Genomic DNA, 18,309 nt, shown 5'->3' with positions numbered 1-18,309 from the left:
GCCACACATCTAGATTAGTTCCTTTGGGGGTCTAGTTTCCAAAATGATGTCACTTGTGGGGGTCTGCATCTGAGGTCAGACGGGCAGTGCTCACTGCGCCTGCCCCAGGCAGAACAAAACAGTGCAGGCGCCGGATTTGATTAGAAAACAGTGCAAAGGGGGCGGCGCCCGGCGCCGAAGAAGCCTTGAGTGACGGCAGTGTGGCGTGTGCAGCAGGGGAGTTAAGACCTGCCTCCAGGGCTAAAGACAGGTATTTTTGCGAAATTATAAAACGCTTTATTTCTGCTTTGACTGCACCAATAACTAAAAGAGCCACCTTGTCAGAATGCAGCATTACTGCTGCACAAGGTGGCTCTTTTAGTTTCTAACGGCTCCAGGGGGTGACAGAGTCCCTTTAAATGTTCATTTTTTCCTTCCACATTGCTTCAGTTCCTGTGCAGCATGTAAAGGGTTAATACACTTCTTGAATGTGGTTTTGAGCACCTTGAGGGGTGTAGTTTTTAGAATGGTGTCACATTTGGGTATTTTCTGTCATGTACACCCCTCAAAGTGACTTCAAATGTGAGGTGGCCCCTAAAAAAAAAAAAAGGATGTTGTAAAAATGAGAAATCGCTGGTCAACTTTTAATCCTTATAACTTCCTAAGGCTGGGTTCACATTGCGTTCAGTGACTCCGTTAAACGGACTAAGTTACACCGCGGCATAACGCGGTGTAACGTAGTCCGTTAACGCCGCCATTGAATGCAATGTCAGACGCATCGCTAGCGCATGCCCACAATAGGCGTGCGCTAGCGATGTGCCGTCATTGAGTGACGGACCCTAAGACGCGGGCTGCAGCGTTTCCGGGTCCGTCACTGCTAGCGCAGATAGAGCTAGCAGATGCTCTGTCTGCGCTAGTGGGATGGAATGTCGGCACCTACGTTAACAGCAGCCCGTTAGCGTATGTGCTGAACGGGCTGCTGCTAACGCAGTGTGAACTTAGCCTAACAAAAAAAAAAATTGTTTCCAAAATTGTGCTCATGTAAAATAGACATGTGAGAAATGTTATTAAGTATTTTGTGTGACATATCTGATTTAAGGGCATACAAATTCAAAGTTTGAAAATTGCAAAATTTTCAAAATTTTTGCAATAGTTCCATTTTTTTCATATATAATCGCAAGTCATATAGAAGAAATTTTTACCGCTAACATGAAGTACAATATGTCATGAAAAAACATTCTCAGAATCTGTGTGATCCGTTGAAGCGTTCCAGAGTTATAACCACATAAAGTGACAGTGGCCAGAATTGTAAAAATTGGCCTGGTCATTAAGTTCCAAATTGGCTCTGTCACTAAGGGGTTAAGACCAAAAAATGCTGTAGATTATGGAAAATATCTCTGAGTGATGTACTCGAGATGGGTGAGTCTAAAAAGTTGCAGCTTTCCAGTGATTTTGCTCATTCTTGACTGTTCTGTAGCAATGTTTCTAAATTGCACCATGAAATTGTAATTAAGTCATGACATCTGAGCTCACCCTTACAGGAGTTATCCTTTTTTTACTCTTTTTGTAATGAAAACATATGCACATATCTAATATACTTGGTGTTTCTGCACCTTGACATTTTCATCTGCATTTGATTTCTGTTTGCTGTTCGCGAATTAAAACATTTTGGTTTCAATCTTTAGAATGAAAAGCTGAAGAAGATAATGAAATGGCATTACATTGGGCAGCACGGTGGCTCAGTGGTTAGCCTTGCAGCGCTGGGGTCCTGGGTTCTAATCCCACCCAGGACAACATCTGCAAAGAGTTTGTATGTTCTCTCCGTATTTGCGTGGGTTTCCTCCGGGTTCTCCGGTTTCCTCCCACATTCCAAAGGCATACTGATAGGGAATCTAGATTGTGAGCCCCATCGGGGACAGCGATGATAATGTGTGCAAAACTGTAAAGCGCTGTGGAATATGTTAGCGCTATATAAAAATAAAGATTATTATTTATTATTACATATTACATATTACACAGCCTGTAAACAGATGGACGAAGGAGCATAAATTTCTCTGTGTGCAAAAGTAATTACTTTAAAAACTGAAAACTGGTTAAAAACTGAAACTGCAAACATCAAGTAATACAGCTGTAATGTGATGACATCTATACCTCCATTAGTAAGCTCTGATCCTCTGGTACAGGACAATTCTCCACAGCCAATGCAAACTGCTCCAAGGTCACTAGAAAATACAAAATAATGTTGGATTAATCCATGACAAATTATTTTAAAATGTGCGTGCGCAGTGTGTGTGGGACAATAATGAATGGTGCAGAGCACTATAAGGCACAGCTATGGGGCAATAATGAACGGTGCAGAGCACTATAAGGCACAGCTATGGGGTAATAATGAACGGTGCAGAGCACTATAAGGCACAGCTATGGGGCAATAATGAACGGTGCAGAGCACTATATGGCACAGCTATGGGGCAATAAGGAACGGTGCAGAGCACTATATGGCACAGCTATGGGGCAATAATGAACGGTGCAGAGCACTATAAGGCACAGCTATGGGGTAATAATGAACGGTGCAGAGCACTATAAGGCACAGCTATGGGGTAATAATGAACGGTGCAGAGCACTATAAGGCACAGCTATGGGGCAATAAGGAACGGTGCAGAGCACTATATGGCACAGCTATGGGGCAATAAGGAACGGTGCAGAGCACTATATGGCACAGCTATGGGGCAATTATGAACGGTGCAGAGCACTATATGGCACAGCTATGGGGCAATTATGAACGGTGCAGAGCACTATATGGCACAGCTATGGGGCAATTATGAACGGTGCAGAGCACTATATGGCACAGCTTTCTATGGGGCAATAATGAACGGTGCAGAGCACTATATGGCACAGCTATGGGGCAATAATGAATGGTGCAGAGCACTATATGGCACAGCTATGGGGCAATAATGAACGGTGCAGAGCACTATATGGCACAGCTATGGGGCAATAATGAACGGTGCAGAGCACTATATGGCACAGCTTTCTATGGGGCAATAATGAACGGTGCAGAGCACTATATGGCACAGCTATGGGGCAATAATAAATGGTGCAGAGCACTATATGGCACAGCTATGGGGCAATAATGAACGGTGCAGAGCACTATATGGCACAGCTATGGGGCAATAATGAACGCTGCAGAGCACTATATGGCACAGCTATGGGGCCATAATGAACGGTGCAGAGCACTATAAGGCACAGCTATGGGGCAATTATGAACGGTGCAGGACACTATGGCACAGCTATGGGGCAATAATGAACGGTGCAGAGCACTATATGGCACAGCTTTCTATGGGGCAATAATGAACGGTGCAGAGCACTATATGGCACAGCTTTCTATGGGGCAATAATGAACGGTGCAGAGCACTATATGGCACAGCTATGGGGCAATAATAAATGGTGCAGAGCACTATATGGCACAGCTATGGGGCAATAATGAACGGTGCAGAGCACTATATGGCACAGCTATGGGGCAATAATAAATGGTGCAGAGCACTATATGGCACAGCTATGGGGCAATAATGAACGGTGCAGAGCACTATATGGCACAGCTTTCTATGGGGCAATAATGAACGGTGCAGGGAACTATATGGCACAGCTATGGGGCAATAATGAACGGTGCAGAGCACTATATGGCACAGCTATGGGGCAATAATGAACGGTGCAGAGCACTATATGGCACAGCTTTCTATGGGGCAATAATGAACGGTGCAGAGCACTATATGGCACAGCTATGGGGCAATAATGAACGGTGCAGAGCACTATATGGCACAGCTATGGGGCAATAATGAACGGTGCAGAGCACTATATGGCACAGCTTTCTATGGGGCAATAATGAACGGTGCAGAGCACTATATGGCACAGCTATGGGGCAATAATGAACGGTGCAGAGCACTATATGGCACAGCTTTCTATGGGGCAATAATGAACGGTGCAGAGCACTATATGGCACAGCTTTCTATGGGGCAATAATGAACAGTGCAGAGCACTATATGGCACAGCTTTCTATGGTACAGCTATGGGGCAATAATGAATGGTGCAGAGCACTATATGGCACAGCTATGGGGCCATAATGAACAGTATGGAGCATCTATTTCTATTTTTGAAATTCACCGGTAGCTGCTGCATTTTCCACCCTAGGCTTATACTTGAGTCAATAAGTTTTCCCAGTTTTTTATGGCAAAATTAGGGGGGTCGGCTTATACTCGGGTCGGCTTATACTCGAGTATATACGGTATATATATATATATATATATATATATATATATATATATATATATATATATATATATATATATATATATACACACACACACACACACAGTTATATGAAAAAGTTTGGGCACCCCTATTAATCTTAAGCTTAATGTTTTATAAAAATTGTTTTTTTTTTGCAACAGCTATTTCAGTTTCATATATCTAATAACTGTTGGACACAGTTAATAGGGGTGCCCAAACTTTTTCATATAACTGTATATATAGCCGCCATGGTCACCACCCATCTTGAAAAGTTTTCCCCTCCCATATACTAATGTGCCACAAACAGGAAGTTGATATCACCAACCATTCCCCTTTTATTTAGGTGTATCCATATACATGGCCCACTCAGGTCAGTCCATATAAATGGCCCACCCTGTATGTGTGTGTGTGTGTGTGTATATATATATATATATATATATATATATATATATATATATATATATATATATATATATATATATATATATATATCTAATATATAATTGCCTAGAATACTACTTCCTGTAATTTGTGCCAACTTCCGTGGCTTTGTCCGGAGCTAATGTCCGGAGATAATGTCGGGAGCTAATGTCCGGAGCTAATGTCCGGAGCTAATGTCGGGAGCTAATGTCCGGAGATAAGTGACGTCACCAGTGTCCTACACCCAGGCAGAGCACAGGGGCCCCAGGCAGCATATGGGGCCCCAGGCAAAGCACAGTGGCCCCAGGCAGAGCACAGGGGCCCCAGGCAGCATATGGTTCCCCAGGCAGAGCACAGTGGTCACAGGCAGAGCACAGGGGCCCCAGGCAGCATAGGGGGCCCCAGGCAGCATATGGGGCCTGTTGTGATTTTGCTTTTTGCTCCCTCTAGTGGTCATTAGTGATTTGACTCTGGAGCGTCTGTCTTTTCCTATTTCCTCACCTGGGCCGTTAGTTCAGGGGCGTTGCTATTTAAGCTCCGTGGACCTTCAGTTCAATGCCTGGCATCGTTGAAATCAGAGCTAATCTGTTGTGCTCTTGTCCTTTGATCCTGGTTCCTGTATTTCAAGCTAAGTCTGCTTCCTTGCTTTTTGCTTTGGTTTTGTTTTGTATTTTTGTCCAGCTTGTTCCAATCTGTATCCTGACCTTTGCTGGAAGCTCTAGGGGGCTGGTGTTCTCCCCCCGGACCGTTAGACGGTTCGGGGGTTCTTGAATCTCCAGCGTGGATTTTTATAGGGTTTTTGTTGACCAGATAAGTTATCTTGCTTTATTCTGCTATTAGTAAGCTGGCCTCTCTTTGCTGAACCTGGTTCATTTCTGTGTTTGTCATTTCCTCTTACCTCACCGTTATTATTTGTGGGGGGCTTGTATCTTGCTTTGGGGTCCCTTTCTCTGGAGGCAAGAGAGGTCTTTGTTTTCTTCTCCTAGGGGTAGTTAGATTCTCCGGCTGGCGCGAGTCATCTAGCGATCACCGTAGGCATGATCCCCGGCTACTTCTAGTGTTGGCGTTAGGAGTAGCTATTTGGTCAACCCAGTTACCACAGCCCTATGAGCTGGATTTTTGTATCTCGCAGACTTACACGTTCCTCTGAGACCCTGTCCACTGGGGTCATAACAGTATGCCAGGCCAGTATTAAATGTTTAATGCATTGCAGAAGTGGGATTATAAGAAAGAAAATTTTGAGTTTTTTTTTTCCTCTCTCATTTTTTTTTTTTTTTTTTTTTTCTTTTCCCCTTTACCTCAGAGTGGCTTAAGCTTGCTGCAGACATGAATGTCCAGACCTTGATTACAAGTGTGGACCAGCTTGCCGCTCGTGTGCAGGGTATACAAGATTATGTTACCAGAAATCCTAGGTCTGAACCCAAGATTCCGATTCCTGAACTGTTTTTAGGAGACCGATTTAAGTTTAGGAATTTCAGGAATAATTGTAAATTGTTTTTGTCCCTGAAACCTTGTTCGTCTGGAGACTCTGCTCAACAAGTAAAAATTGTTATTTCATTCTTACGGGGTGACCCTCAAGATTGGGCTTTTTCGCTGGCGCCAGGAGATCCGGCATTGGCTGATATTGATGCGTTTTTTCTGGCGCTCGGTTTACTTTATGAGGAACCCAATCTTGAGATTCAGGCAGAGAAAGCCTTGCTGGCTATGTCTCAGGGCCAGGACGAGGCTGAGGTGTATTGCCAAAAATTTCGGAAATGGTCCGTGCTGACACATTGGAACGAGTGTGCACTGGCCGCTAATTTTAGAAATGGCCTTTCTGAGGCCATTAAGAATGTTATGGTGGGTTTTCCCATTCCCACAGGTCTGAATGATACCATGTCCCTGGCTATTCAAATTGACCGGCGGTTGCGGGAGCGCAAAACCGCAAATTCCCTCATGTTGTTGTCTGAACAGACACCTGTTGTGATGCAATGTGATAGAAAAACCTCAAATTCCCTCATGGTGTTGTCTGAACGGACACCTGATTTGATGCAATGTGATAGAATCCTGACTAGAAATGAGAGGAAAATTCATAGACGCCGGAATGGCTTGTGCTACTACTGTGGTGATTCTACACATGTTATCTCAGCATGCTCTAAACGTATATCTAAGGTTGTTAGTCCTGTCACCGTTGGTAATTTGCATCCTAAGTTTATTCTGTCTGTAACTTTGATTTGCTCATTGTCATCTTATCCTGTCATGGCGTTTGTGGATTCAGGTGCTGCCCTGAGTCTTATGGATCTCTCATTTGCTAAGCACTGTGGTTTTATTCTTGAACCATTAGAAAATCCTATCCCTCTTAGGGGTATTGATGCTACGCCATTGGCAGAGAATAAGCCGCAGTATTGGACACAGGTTACCATGTGCATGACTCCTGAACACCGCGAGGTGATACGTTTTCTCGTTCTACATAAAATGCATGATTTGGTTGTTTTGGGGCTGCCATGGTTACAGACCCATAATCCAGTCCTTGACTGGAAGGCTATGTCAGTGTCTAGTTGGGGCTGTCTTGGTATTCATGAGGATTCCCTGCCTGTGTCTATTGCTTCTTCTACGCCTTCGGAAGTTCCGGAGTATTTGTCTGATTATCAGGATGTCTTTAGCGAGTCCAGGTCCAGTGCATTGCTTCCTCATAGGGAATGTGACTGTGCAATAGATTTGATTCCAGGCAGTAAATTTCCTAAGGGAAGACTGTTTAATCTGTCGATACCTGAACATACCGCTATGCGTTCATATATCAAGGAGTCTCTGGAGAAAGGACACATCCGTCCGTCTTCTTCCCCTCTTGGTGCGGGATTCTTTTTTGTGGCTAAAAAGGACGGATCTTTGAGGCCTTGTATTGACTATCGGCTTTTAAATAAGATCACTGTCAAATTTCAGTATCCTTTGCCGCTGTTGTCTGACTTGTTTGCCCGGATTAAGGGTGCCAAGTGGTTTACCAAGATAGACCTTCGTGGTGCGTACAACCTTGTGCGCATTAAGCAAGGGGATGAATGGAAAACCGCATTCAATACGCCCGAAGGTCATTTTGAGTACTTGGTGATGCCTTTTGGGCTCTCTAATGCCCCTTCAGTTTTTCAGTCCTTTATGCATGACATTTTCCGGAACTATCTGGATAAATTTTTGATCGTTTATCTGGATGATATTCTGTTTTTTTCTGATAATTGGGACTCGCATGTGGAGCAGGTCAGGATGGTCTTTAAAATTTTGCGTGAAAATTCTTTGTTTGTCAAGGGCTCAAAGTGTCTTTTTGGTGTACAGAAGGTTCCCTTTTTGGGGTTCATTTTTTCCCCTTCTGCTGTGGAGATGGACCCAGTCAAGGTCCGAGCTATTCTTGATTGGACTCAGCCCTCGTCAGTTAAGAGTCTTCAGAAGTTCTTGGGTTTCGCTAACTTCTACCGTCGTTTTATCGCTAACTTTTCTAGCATTGTGAAACCTTTGACGGATATGACCAAGAAGGGCTCCGATGTGGTTAATTGGGCTCCTGCTGCCGTGGAGGCTTTCCAGGAGTTGAAACGTCGGTTTACTTCTGCGCCTGTTTTGTGCCAGCCTGATGTCTCGCTTCCCTTTCAAGTTGAGGTGGATGCTTCAGAGATTGGAGCAGGGGCCGTTTTGTCGCAGAGAGGCCCTGGTTGCTCTGTTATGAGACCTTGCGCCTTTTTCTCTAGGAAGTTTTCGCCTGCGGAGCGAAATTATGATGTGGGCAATCGGGAGTTGTTGGCCATGAAATGGGCATTTGAGGAGTGGCGTCATTGGCTCGAGGGTGCTAAGCATCGTGTGGTGGTCTTGACTGATCACAAAAATCTGATGTATCTCGAGTCTGCTAAACGCCTGAATCCTAGACAGGCCCGCTGGTCATTGTTTTTCTCCCGTTTTGACTTTGTTGTCTCGTATTTACCAGGTTCAAAGAATGTGAAGGCCGATGCTCTTTCCAGGAGCTTTGTGCCTGATGCTCCTGGAGTCGCTGAACCTGTTGGTATTCTTAAGGATGGTATTATCTTGTCAGCTATTTCTCCAGATCTGCGACGTGTGTTGCAGAGATTTCAGACTGATAGGCCTGATTCTTGTCCACCTGACAGACTGTTTGTGCCTGATAAGTGGACCAGCAGAGTCATTTCCGAGGTTCATTCCTCGGTGTTGGCAGGTCACCCAGGAATTTTTGGCACCAGAGATCTGGTGGCCAGATCCTTTTGGTGGCCTTCCTTGTCTAGGGATGTGCGGTCATTTGTACAGTCCTGTGGGACTTGTGCTCGAGCTAAGCCTTGCTGTTCTCGTGCCAGCGGGTTGCTCTTGCCCTTGCCTGTCCCTAAGAGACCTTGGACACATATCTCCATGGATTTCATTTCTGATCTTCCGGTGTCTCAAGGCATGTCTGTTATCTGGGTTATATGTGATCGCTTCTCCAAGATGGTCCATTTGGTTCCTTTGCCTAAGCTGCCTTCCTCTTCCGATCTGGTTCCTGTGTTTTTCCAGAACGTGGTTCGTTTGCACGGCATACCTGAGAATATTGTGTCAGACAGAGGTTCCCAGTTCGTTTCCAGATTCTGGCGATCCTTTTGTGGTAGGATGGGCATTGACTTGTCGTTTTCGTCTGCTTTCCATCCTCAGACTAATGGACAGACGGAGCGAACTAATCAGACTTTGGAGGCTTATTTGAGGTGTTTTGTCTCTGCTGATCAGGACGATTGGGTGACCTTCTTGCCGTTAGCTGAGTTTGCCCTTAATAATCGGGCTAGTTCTGCCACCTTGGTTTCGCCGTTTTTCTGCAACTCTGGTTTCCACCCTCGTTTTTCTTCGGGTCATGTGGAACCTTCTGACTGCCCTGGGGTGGATTCTGTGGTGGATAGGTTGCAGCGGATCTGGAATCTTGTGGTGGACAACTTGAAGTTGTCACAGGAAAGGGCTCAGCGCTTTGCCAACCGCCGCCGCGGTGTGGGTCCCCGACTACGTGTTGGGGATTTGGTGTGGCTTTCTTCCCGCTTTGTTCCTATGAAGGTTTCCTCTCCCAAATTTAAACCTTGTTTTATTGGTCCTTACAGGATATTGGAAATTCTTAATCCTGTATCCTTTCGCCTGGATCTTCCTGTGTCGTTTGCTATCCACAACGTGTTTCATAGGTCCTTGTTGCGGCGGTACGTTGTGCCTGTGGTTCCTTCTGCTGAGCCTCCTGCTCCGGTGTTGGTTGAGGGCGAGTTGGAGTACGTGGTGGAGAAGATCTTGGATTCTCGTCTCTCCAGGCGGAGGCTTCAGTACCTGGTCAAGTGGAAGGGCTATGGTCAGGAAGATAATTCCTGGGTGGTCGCCTCTGATGTTCATGCGGCCGATTTAGTTCGTGCCTTTCACGCCGCTCATCCTGATCGCCCTGGTGGTCGTGGTGAGGGTTCGGTGACCCCTCACTAAGGGGGGGGTACTGTTGTGATTTTGCTTTTTGCTCCCTCTAGTGGTCATTAGTGATTTGACTCTGGAGCGTCTGTCTTTTCCTATTTCCTCACCTGGGCCGTTAGTTCAGGGGCGTTGCTATTTAAGCTCCGTGGACCTTCAGTTCAATGCCTGGCATCGTTGAAATCAGAGCTAATCTGTTGTGCTCTTGTCCTTTGATCCTGGTTCCTGTATTTCAAGCTAAGTCTGCTTCCTTGCTTTTTGCTTTGGTTTTGTTTTGTATTTTTGTCCAGCTTGTTCCAATCTGTATCCTGACCTTTGCTGGAAGCTCTAGGGGGCTGGTGTTCTCCCCCCGGACCGTTAGGCGGTTCGGGGGTTCTTGAATCTCCAGCGTGGATTTTTATAGGGTTTTTGTTGACCAGATAAGTTATCTTGCTTTATTCTGCTATTAGTAAGCTGGCCTCTCTTTGCTGAACCTGGTTCATTTCTGTGTTTGTCATTTCCTCTTACCTCACCGTTATTATTTGTGGGGGGCTTGTATCTTGCTTTGGGGTCCCTTTCTCTGGAGGCAAGAGAGGTCTTTGTTTTCTTCTCCTAGGGGTAGTTAGATTCTCCGGCTGGCGCGAGTCATCTAGCGATCACCGTAGGCATGATCCCCGGCTACTTCTAGTGTTGGCGTTAGGAGTAGCTATTTGGTCAACCCAGTTACCACAGCCCTATGAGCTGGATTTTTGTATCTCGCAGACTTACACGTTCCTCTGAGACCCTGTCCACTGGGGTCATAACAGGGGCCCCAGGCAGCATATGGGGCCCCAGGCAGAGCACAGTGGCCCCAGGCAGAGCACACACCAAATCCGAGGCCGAGGGGCCCCGCCAACCAAATCGGAGGCCGAGGAGCCCCGCCCACCAAATCGAAGGCCGAGCGGTCCCGCCCACCAAAGCGGAGGCCGAGGGGCCCCGACCACCACATCGGAGGCCGAGGGTCCCCGCCCACCAAATCGGAGGCCGAGGGTCCCCGCCCACCAAATCGGAGGCCGAGGGTCCCCGCCCAGCAAATCGGAGGCCGAGGGTCCCCGCCCACCAAATCGGAGGCCGGGGGTCCCCGCCCTCCAAATCGGAGGCCGGGGGTCCCCGCCCTCCAAATCGGAGGCCGGGGGTCCCCGCCCTCCAAATCGGAGGCCGGGGGTCCCCGCCCTCCAAATCGGAGGCCGAGGGTCCCCGCACACCAAATCGGAGGCCGAGGGTCCCCGCACACCAAATCGGAGGCCGAGGGTCCCCGCCCACCAAATCGGAGGCCGAGGGTCCACACCATCCAAATTGGAGGCCGAGGGGCCCCGCCCACCAAATCGGAGGCTGACGGGCCCCACCCACCAAAGCGGAGGCAGAGGGTCCCCGCCCACCAAATCGGAGGCCGAGGGTCCCCACCCACCAAATTGGAGGCCGAGGGTCCCCGCCCACCAAATTGGAGGCCGAGGGTCCCCGCCCACCAAATTGGAGGCCGAGGGGCCCCACCAACCAAATCGAAGGTCGAGGGGCCCCGCCCACCAAATCGGAGGCCGAGGGTCCCCGCCCACCAAATCGGAGGCCGAGGGTCCCCGCCCACCAAATCGGAGGCCGAGGGTCCCCGCCCACCAAATCGGAGGCCGAGGGTCCCCGCCCACCAAATCGGAGGCCGAGGGTCCACCCCAACCAAATCGGAGGCCGAGGGGCCCCGCCCACCAAATCGAAGGCCGAGGGGCCCCGCCCACCAAAGCGGAGGCCGAGGGTCCCCGCACACCAAATCGGAGGCAGAGGGACCCCGCCCACCAAATCGGAGGCCGAGGGGCCCCGCCCACCAAAGCGGAGGCCGAGGGTCCCCGACCACCAAATCGGAGGCCGAGGGTCCCCGCCCACCAAATCGGAGGCCGAGGGTCCCCGCCCACCAAATCGGAGGCCGAGGGTCTCCGCCCACCAAATCGGAGGCCGAGAGTCCCCGCCCACCAAATCGGAGGCCGGGGGGCCCCGCCAACCAAATCGGAGGCCGAGGGGCCCCGCCAACCAAATCGGAGGCCGAGGAGCCCCGCCCACCAAATCGAAGGCCGAGCGGCCCCGCCCACCAAAGCGGAGGCCGAGGGGCCCGGCCCCGCCCACCAAAGCGGAGGCCGAGGGTCCCCGCCCACCAAATCGGAGGCCGAGGGTCCCCGACCACCAAATCGGAGGCCGAGGGTCCCCGACCACCAAATCGGAGGATAAGGGGCCCCGCCCACCAAATCGGAGGCCGAGGGGCCCCACCAACCAAATCGGAGGCCGAGCGGCCCCGCCCACCAAAGCGGAGGCAGAGGGACCCCGCCCACCAAATCGGAGGCCGTGGGGCCCCGCCAACCAAAGCGGAGGCCGAGGGTCCCCGCCCACCAAATCGGAGGCAGAGGGACCCCGCCCACCAAATCGGAGGCCGAGGGTCCCCGCCCACCAAAGCGGAGGCCGAGGGTCCCCGCCCACCAATTCGGAGGTCGAGGGTCCCCGCCCACCAAATCGGAGGCCGAGGGTCCCCGCCCACCAAATCGGAGGCCGGTCCCCGCCCACCAAATCGGAGGCCGAGGGTCCCCGCCCACCAAATCGGAGGACGAGGGGCCCCACCAAATAAATCGGAGGCCGAGGAGCCCCGCCCACCAAAAGTAAGTGCGGCCCCAAAAGTAATTGTGCCCCCGGGTGCAAAAGTAAGTGCGCCCCCGGGTGCAAAAGTAAGTGCGCCCCCAGGTGCAAAAGTAAGTGCGCCCCCGGGTGCAAAAGTGCGCCCCCGGGTGCAAAAGTAAGTGCGCCCCCGGGTGCAAAAGTAAGTGCGCCCCCGGGTGCAAAAGTAAGTGCGCCCCCGGGTGCAAAAGTAAGTGCGCCTCCGGATGCAAAAGTAAGTGCGCCCCCGGGTGCAAAAGTAAGCGCGCCCCCGGCCCCGGGTACAAAAGTAAGAACGCCCCCCAGTCCCGTGTGTGAAAAGTGCTGCTGTAAAGCTGGTAGCGCTGTTCAAGCACCATGTATTTCCTTCAGGAAATGCCCATCTAATATATAATTGCCTAGAATACTACTTCCTGCAATTTGTGCCAACTTCCGTGGCTTTGTCCGGAGCTAATGTCCGGAGATAATGTCCGGAGCTAATGTCCGGAGCTAATGCCCGGAGATAAGTGACATCACCAGTGTCCTACACCCAGGCAGAGCACAGGGGCCCCAGGCAGCATATGGGGCCCCAGGCAGAGCACAGTGGCCCCAAGCAGAGCACAGGGGCCCCAGGCAGAGCACAGTGGTCCCAGGCAGAGCACAGGGGCCCCAGGCAGCCTATGGGGCCCCAGGCAGAGCACAGTGGCCCCAGGCAGAGCACAGGGGCCCCAGGCAGCATATGGGGCCCCAGGCAGAGCACAGGGGCCCCAGGCAGCATATAGGGCCCCAGGCAGAGCACAGTGGCCCCAGGCAGAGCACAGGGGCCCCAGGCAGAACATGGGGCCCCAGGCAGAGCACAGGGGCCCCAGGCAGCATATGGGGCCCCAGGCAGAGCACAGGGGCCCCAGGCAGCATATGGGGCCCCAGGCAGAGCACAGGGGCCCCAGGCAGCATATGGGGCCCCAGGCAGAGCACAGGGGCCCCAGGCAGCATATGGGGCCCCAGGCAGAGCACAGTGGCCCCAGGCAGAGCACAGGGGCCCCAGGCAGAGCACAGGGGCCCCAGGCAGCATATGAGGCCCCAGGCAGAGCACAGTGGTCCCAGGCAGAGCACAGGGGCCCCAGGCAGCTTATGGGGCCCCAGGCAGAGCACAGTGGCCCCTGGCAGAACATGGGGCCCCAGGCAGAGCACAGTGGCCCCAGGCAGAGCACAGGGGCCCCAGGCAGAACATGGGGCCCCAGGCAGAGCACAGGGGCCCCAGGCAGAGCACAGGGGCCCCAGGCAGAGCACAGGGGCCCCAGGCAGCATATGGGGCCCCAGGCAGCATATGGGGCCCCAGGCAGAGCAGTGGCCCCAGGCAGAGCACAGGGGCCCCAGGCAGCTTATGGGGCCCCAGGCAGAGCACAGTGGACCCAGGCAGAGCACAGGGGCCCCAGGCAGCCTATGGGGCCCCAGGCAGAGCACAGTGGCCCCAGGCAGAACATGGGGCCCCAAGCAGAGCACAGGGGCCCCAGGCAGAGCACAGGGGCCCCAGGCAGCATATGGGGCCCCAGGCAGAGAACAGTGGTCCCAGGTAGAGCACAGGGGCCCCAGGCAGAACATGGGGCCCCAGGCAGAGCACAGGGGCCCCAGGCAGCATATGGGGCCCCAGGCAGAGCACAGGGGCCCCAGGCAGCATATGGGGCCCCAGGCAGAGCACAGCGATATTTTGGACCACTGTGCGGTGTTTCAGACCCCCTGTGTGATGTCTGGGGCCCTGTTCTTAAGTATATTAAAGATTAAAGTAACGTATATTAAAGTATATTATAGATCAAATTTGACACGTTTATGAGCACCATTGAGTGATATACTCAAGAATGACATAATTTTTCAACATTTTATGGTTTCAAACTGTAAACACTCAGAGTTTTTTTTACTTCAACCAGAAAACCTTAACGGTTTATAAAAAACTTGACTGTTCAGGATATGATAAAAGTCATAGTATTCTGAATCTTTAACTTATAAAGATACCTTTACATGGGGTGATTATTGGTTCCAGAGAGGCTTTCGGCCGATAATCGTACACATGGCTGGTGACAGGACAATACAATATAAACGTTCAAAGGTAAACACTGATAACATTAAAATCTAATATATAATTGCCTAGAATACTACTTCCGGCAATTTGTGCCAACTTCCGTGGCTTTGTCCGGAGATAATGTCCGGAGATAAGTGACGTCACCAGCGTCCTACACCCGCTCAGGGTGGACAAAGATATATGCCTTCGTGGTGCGCGGCACTTTTCTGATTGGTTGCCGCCTGCCGCGAGCGACCAATCAGAAATGTGCCGTACTGTCAAGAATTGTCAAGAGCTGGTGAGTGCAGCCATTTTTTGTTCTTTCTTACTATTATTTATTAATTGTATTATTCTTACATTTGAATAAATAAAGTATATATGGATTCTAGACTCCCGATTCTTTAGAATCGGGCTGCCATCTAGTATATGTATATATATATATATATATATATATATATATATATATAAAGAGAGAGAGAGAAAAGAACACAACAGCACATGTGCATGAATCTAGGCGATGCGAAAACACAGAAAAACATTCAAAATAGATTATACTTTTTTTTTTTTTTTTTTACAAAACTTACAGTGATATAAGAAAATAAAGGCTCTTAGCGCATAAATTGGCAAATTCATGTATGCCCATCAAGCATGGAAAGGTGACCTTCCTCTGATGGGGCCTACTCCAATGTACATGCCACTTTTGGGCCACCAACCTACAACTATGGACAAAACATGTCACTCTCGGGCTAAAGGTGCCGTTACACTAAGCAACTTACCAGCGATCGCGACCAGCGACGTGATCGCTGGTAAGTTGCTGTGTGGTCGCTGGGGAGCTGTCACACAGACAGCTCTCTCCAGCGACCAAGCGCCTTCGGCATCGCTGAAACTGTCTTCAGCGATGCCGAAGTCCCCATGTAAAAAAAACAAAAAAAACACTACATACGCACCTTCTGTCGTCCTTCATGTCCCTCGGCGCTTGCCGCACTGACTGTGTCTCAGCGCCGGCCGGCCGTAACAGCGGTGCCCAGCGGTGAACCGCTGTTACTGCAGGTTCACCGCTGGGCTCTGCTTTACGGCCGGACGGCGCTGAGACAGTCAGTACGGCAAGCTCCAGGGGACATGACGGACAACAGACGGTGAGTATGTAGTGTTTTTTTTTTTACTTTTACCATGGTATCCATGGTAAATATCGGGTTACTAAGCGCGGCCCTGCGCTTAGTAACCCAATGTTTACCATGGATACCAGTGAAGACATTGCTGGATCGGCGTCACACACGGCGATCCAGCGGTGTCAGCGGGAGAGTTGAGACGAAAGAAAGTTTGTCCACTCTCCCTGCAACCAGCGATATCCCAGCAGGATCCAGATCGCTACTGCGTGCCAAACATAGCGATATCGCTATGCAGGACGCTGCAACGTCACGGATCGCTGGCGATATCGCCTAGTGTGACGGTACCTTAAGCCTACAATTTATGAGCAGGAAGAGCTGATTACGGCCACCTGCAAGGTCAATGGGAGGAGTGCAAGATCAGTCTGAAGGCAGCCAGCATCCAATAACTAAATAAACAAAAAAAAAATCAACAACCAGCACTCCTAATGTGAACACGTGCATGCTGCAAAACTGCATTATATAGACATAAAAAAAAAACACAGCAGCACATGTGCATGAATCTAGGCCATGTGAAAACACAGAAAAACATTAAAAAATTCAATACAGATTACACTTCTCAAAAACATTTAAAAATAAAATTGTATTATTTTTTTTCTCACTTACTATGCTCGGAAAGAAGTTCTTGCACATAAGGAAAAAGCTATTAGAACTGGACACAAGGACCAAAAAGCTGATGAAAATAAAGCCATTTTTCCCTTGTGCATGGCTAAACTGATATCACACACAGTGTAGGACACACTAAGTGCAAGCACTAAGGGGAAGGAGGACCAAACACTAGGGAAGTGGGAGTGGAGATCCCTAGGCAGATCTAACGTTACCCTGTCTGTCCTAAGGTTTTTTTTTTACCTTGGTATTTGTAAGCCAAAACCAGGTGAGGAGCAATCAGAGGAAAAGTATAGCAGAAATGTCACCACTTCTGTATTTATCACCCACTCCTGATTTTGGCTTACAAATACGGATGTAAAATACTGACCAAATACTCAAATGTGTGCACTTGGCCTCAGGCTACGTTCCCATGATGAGTTTTTGATGTTCCAGAATTTCCGTCTCCAATATTTAAATGAGGTTACTTGTGTTTTTTTATTGCGCTTGTGTGCTTTTTTTTAACTTGTTTTTATTACGTTTTTAACGCTGCAGTTTTTGTCTCTTGTTGGGATGTCAAGATTAAAATAAAGCTGCTTTGTTTTTTGACACATTCTAGTATATGGCTTTGGCAAAACTTTATTGATACCAGTGCATTTGTGATGAGTTTCCACTGCAGAAACACACTTAGAACACGTGCATTTTAACCTGTGGATTTTCTGCATCTAATGTAAGTCTATGAAGAAATTACCCACAGAAAAGTCAACGTACCCGCAACAGAAACTGACATGCTGCAGACGTGAAACGCAGTTTATGCGGAGCTAATAAGAATCACAGTGGGCAGGAGATTTCTATAAATCTCATTCACTTTGATGGAACTGTAAGCATCAAAAATACACAGCATCAAAAACACACCAAAAGCTCATCATGGGAACTTAAAGGGGTGGTCCAAAACACATTAATTTTAATCCTAAATTCCTACGTATTTGATGTCATAATCTAATCTTTTTTTCTAATACACTAGCCGTCCCTCATTAGAATATCTAACTGCTGTGTCTAAAGGTACCGTCACACTAAACGATATCGCTAGCGATCCGTGACGTTGCAGCGTCCTGGATAGCGATATCGTTGTGTTTGACACGCAGCAGCGATCAGGATCCTGCTGTGATATCGCTGGTCGTTGATTAAAGTTCAGAACTTTATTTGGTCGTCAGATCGCCGTGTATCGCTGTGTTTGACAGCAAAAGCAACGATACCAGCGATGTTTTACAATGATAACCAGGGTAAATATCGGGTTACTAAGCGCAGGGCCGCGCTTAGTAACCCGATATTTACCCTGGTTACCAGTGTAAAATGTAAAAAACAAACACTACATACTTACCTTCCGCTGTCTGTCCCCCGGCGCTGTGCTTCTCTGCACTGTGTAAGTGCCAGCCGGAAAGCAGGGCACAGCGGTGACGTCACCGCTCTGCTTTCCGGCCGCTGTGCTTACACAGTGCAGAGAAGCAGAACGCCGGGGGACAGACAGCGGAAGGTAAGTATGTAGTGTTTTTTTTTTTTTTACTTTTACGCTGGTAACCAGGGTAAACATCGGGTTACTAAGCGCGGCCCTGCGCTTAGTAACCCGATGTTTACCCTGGTTACCCGGGGACCTCGGCATCATTGGTCGCTGGAGAGCTGTCTGTGTGACAGCTCTCCAGCGACCAAACAGCGACGCTGCAGCGATCGTTGTCTGTATCGCTGCAGCGTCGCTAAGTGTGATGGTACCTTTACAGT

General features: G+C 49.4%; 1 protein-coding gene across 2 annotated transcripts in view; it reads right to left on the bottom strand.

Annotated features, from left to right (window-relative positions):
* The window catches only part of ACOXL (acyl-CoA oxidase like), an 804,481-nt gene that overhangs the window by 119,163 nt on the left and 667,009 nt on the right, over positions 1-18,309 (bottom strand). For both annotated transcript variants that reach the window (XM_077283134.1, XM_077283133.1), the window contains exon 17: positions 2,131-2,201. In XM_077283134.1, coding sequence (XP_077139249.1) covers positions 2,131-2,201 — 71 coding nt within the window. The remainder of the gene's footprint in view (positions 1-2,130; positions 2,202-18,309) is intronic.

This window comes from Ranitomeya variabilis, chromosome 2, assembly GCF_051348905.1.
Source record: "Ranitomeya variabilis isolate aRanVar5 chromosome 2, aRanVar5.hap1, whole genome shotgun sequence".
NCBI classification, from domain to species: Eukaryota; Metazoa; Chordata; class Amphibia; order Anura; family Dendrobatidae; genus Ranitomeya; species Ranitomeya variabilis.
The sequence above is the reverse complement of the archived record's forward strand: the minus strand, read 5'-3'. Positions and strand labels throughout refer to the sequence as shown.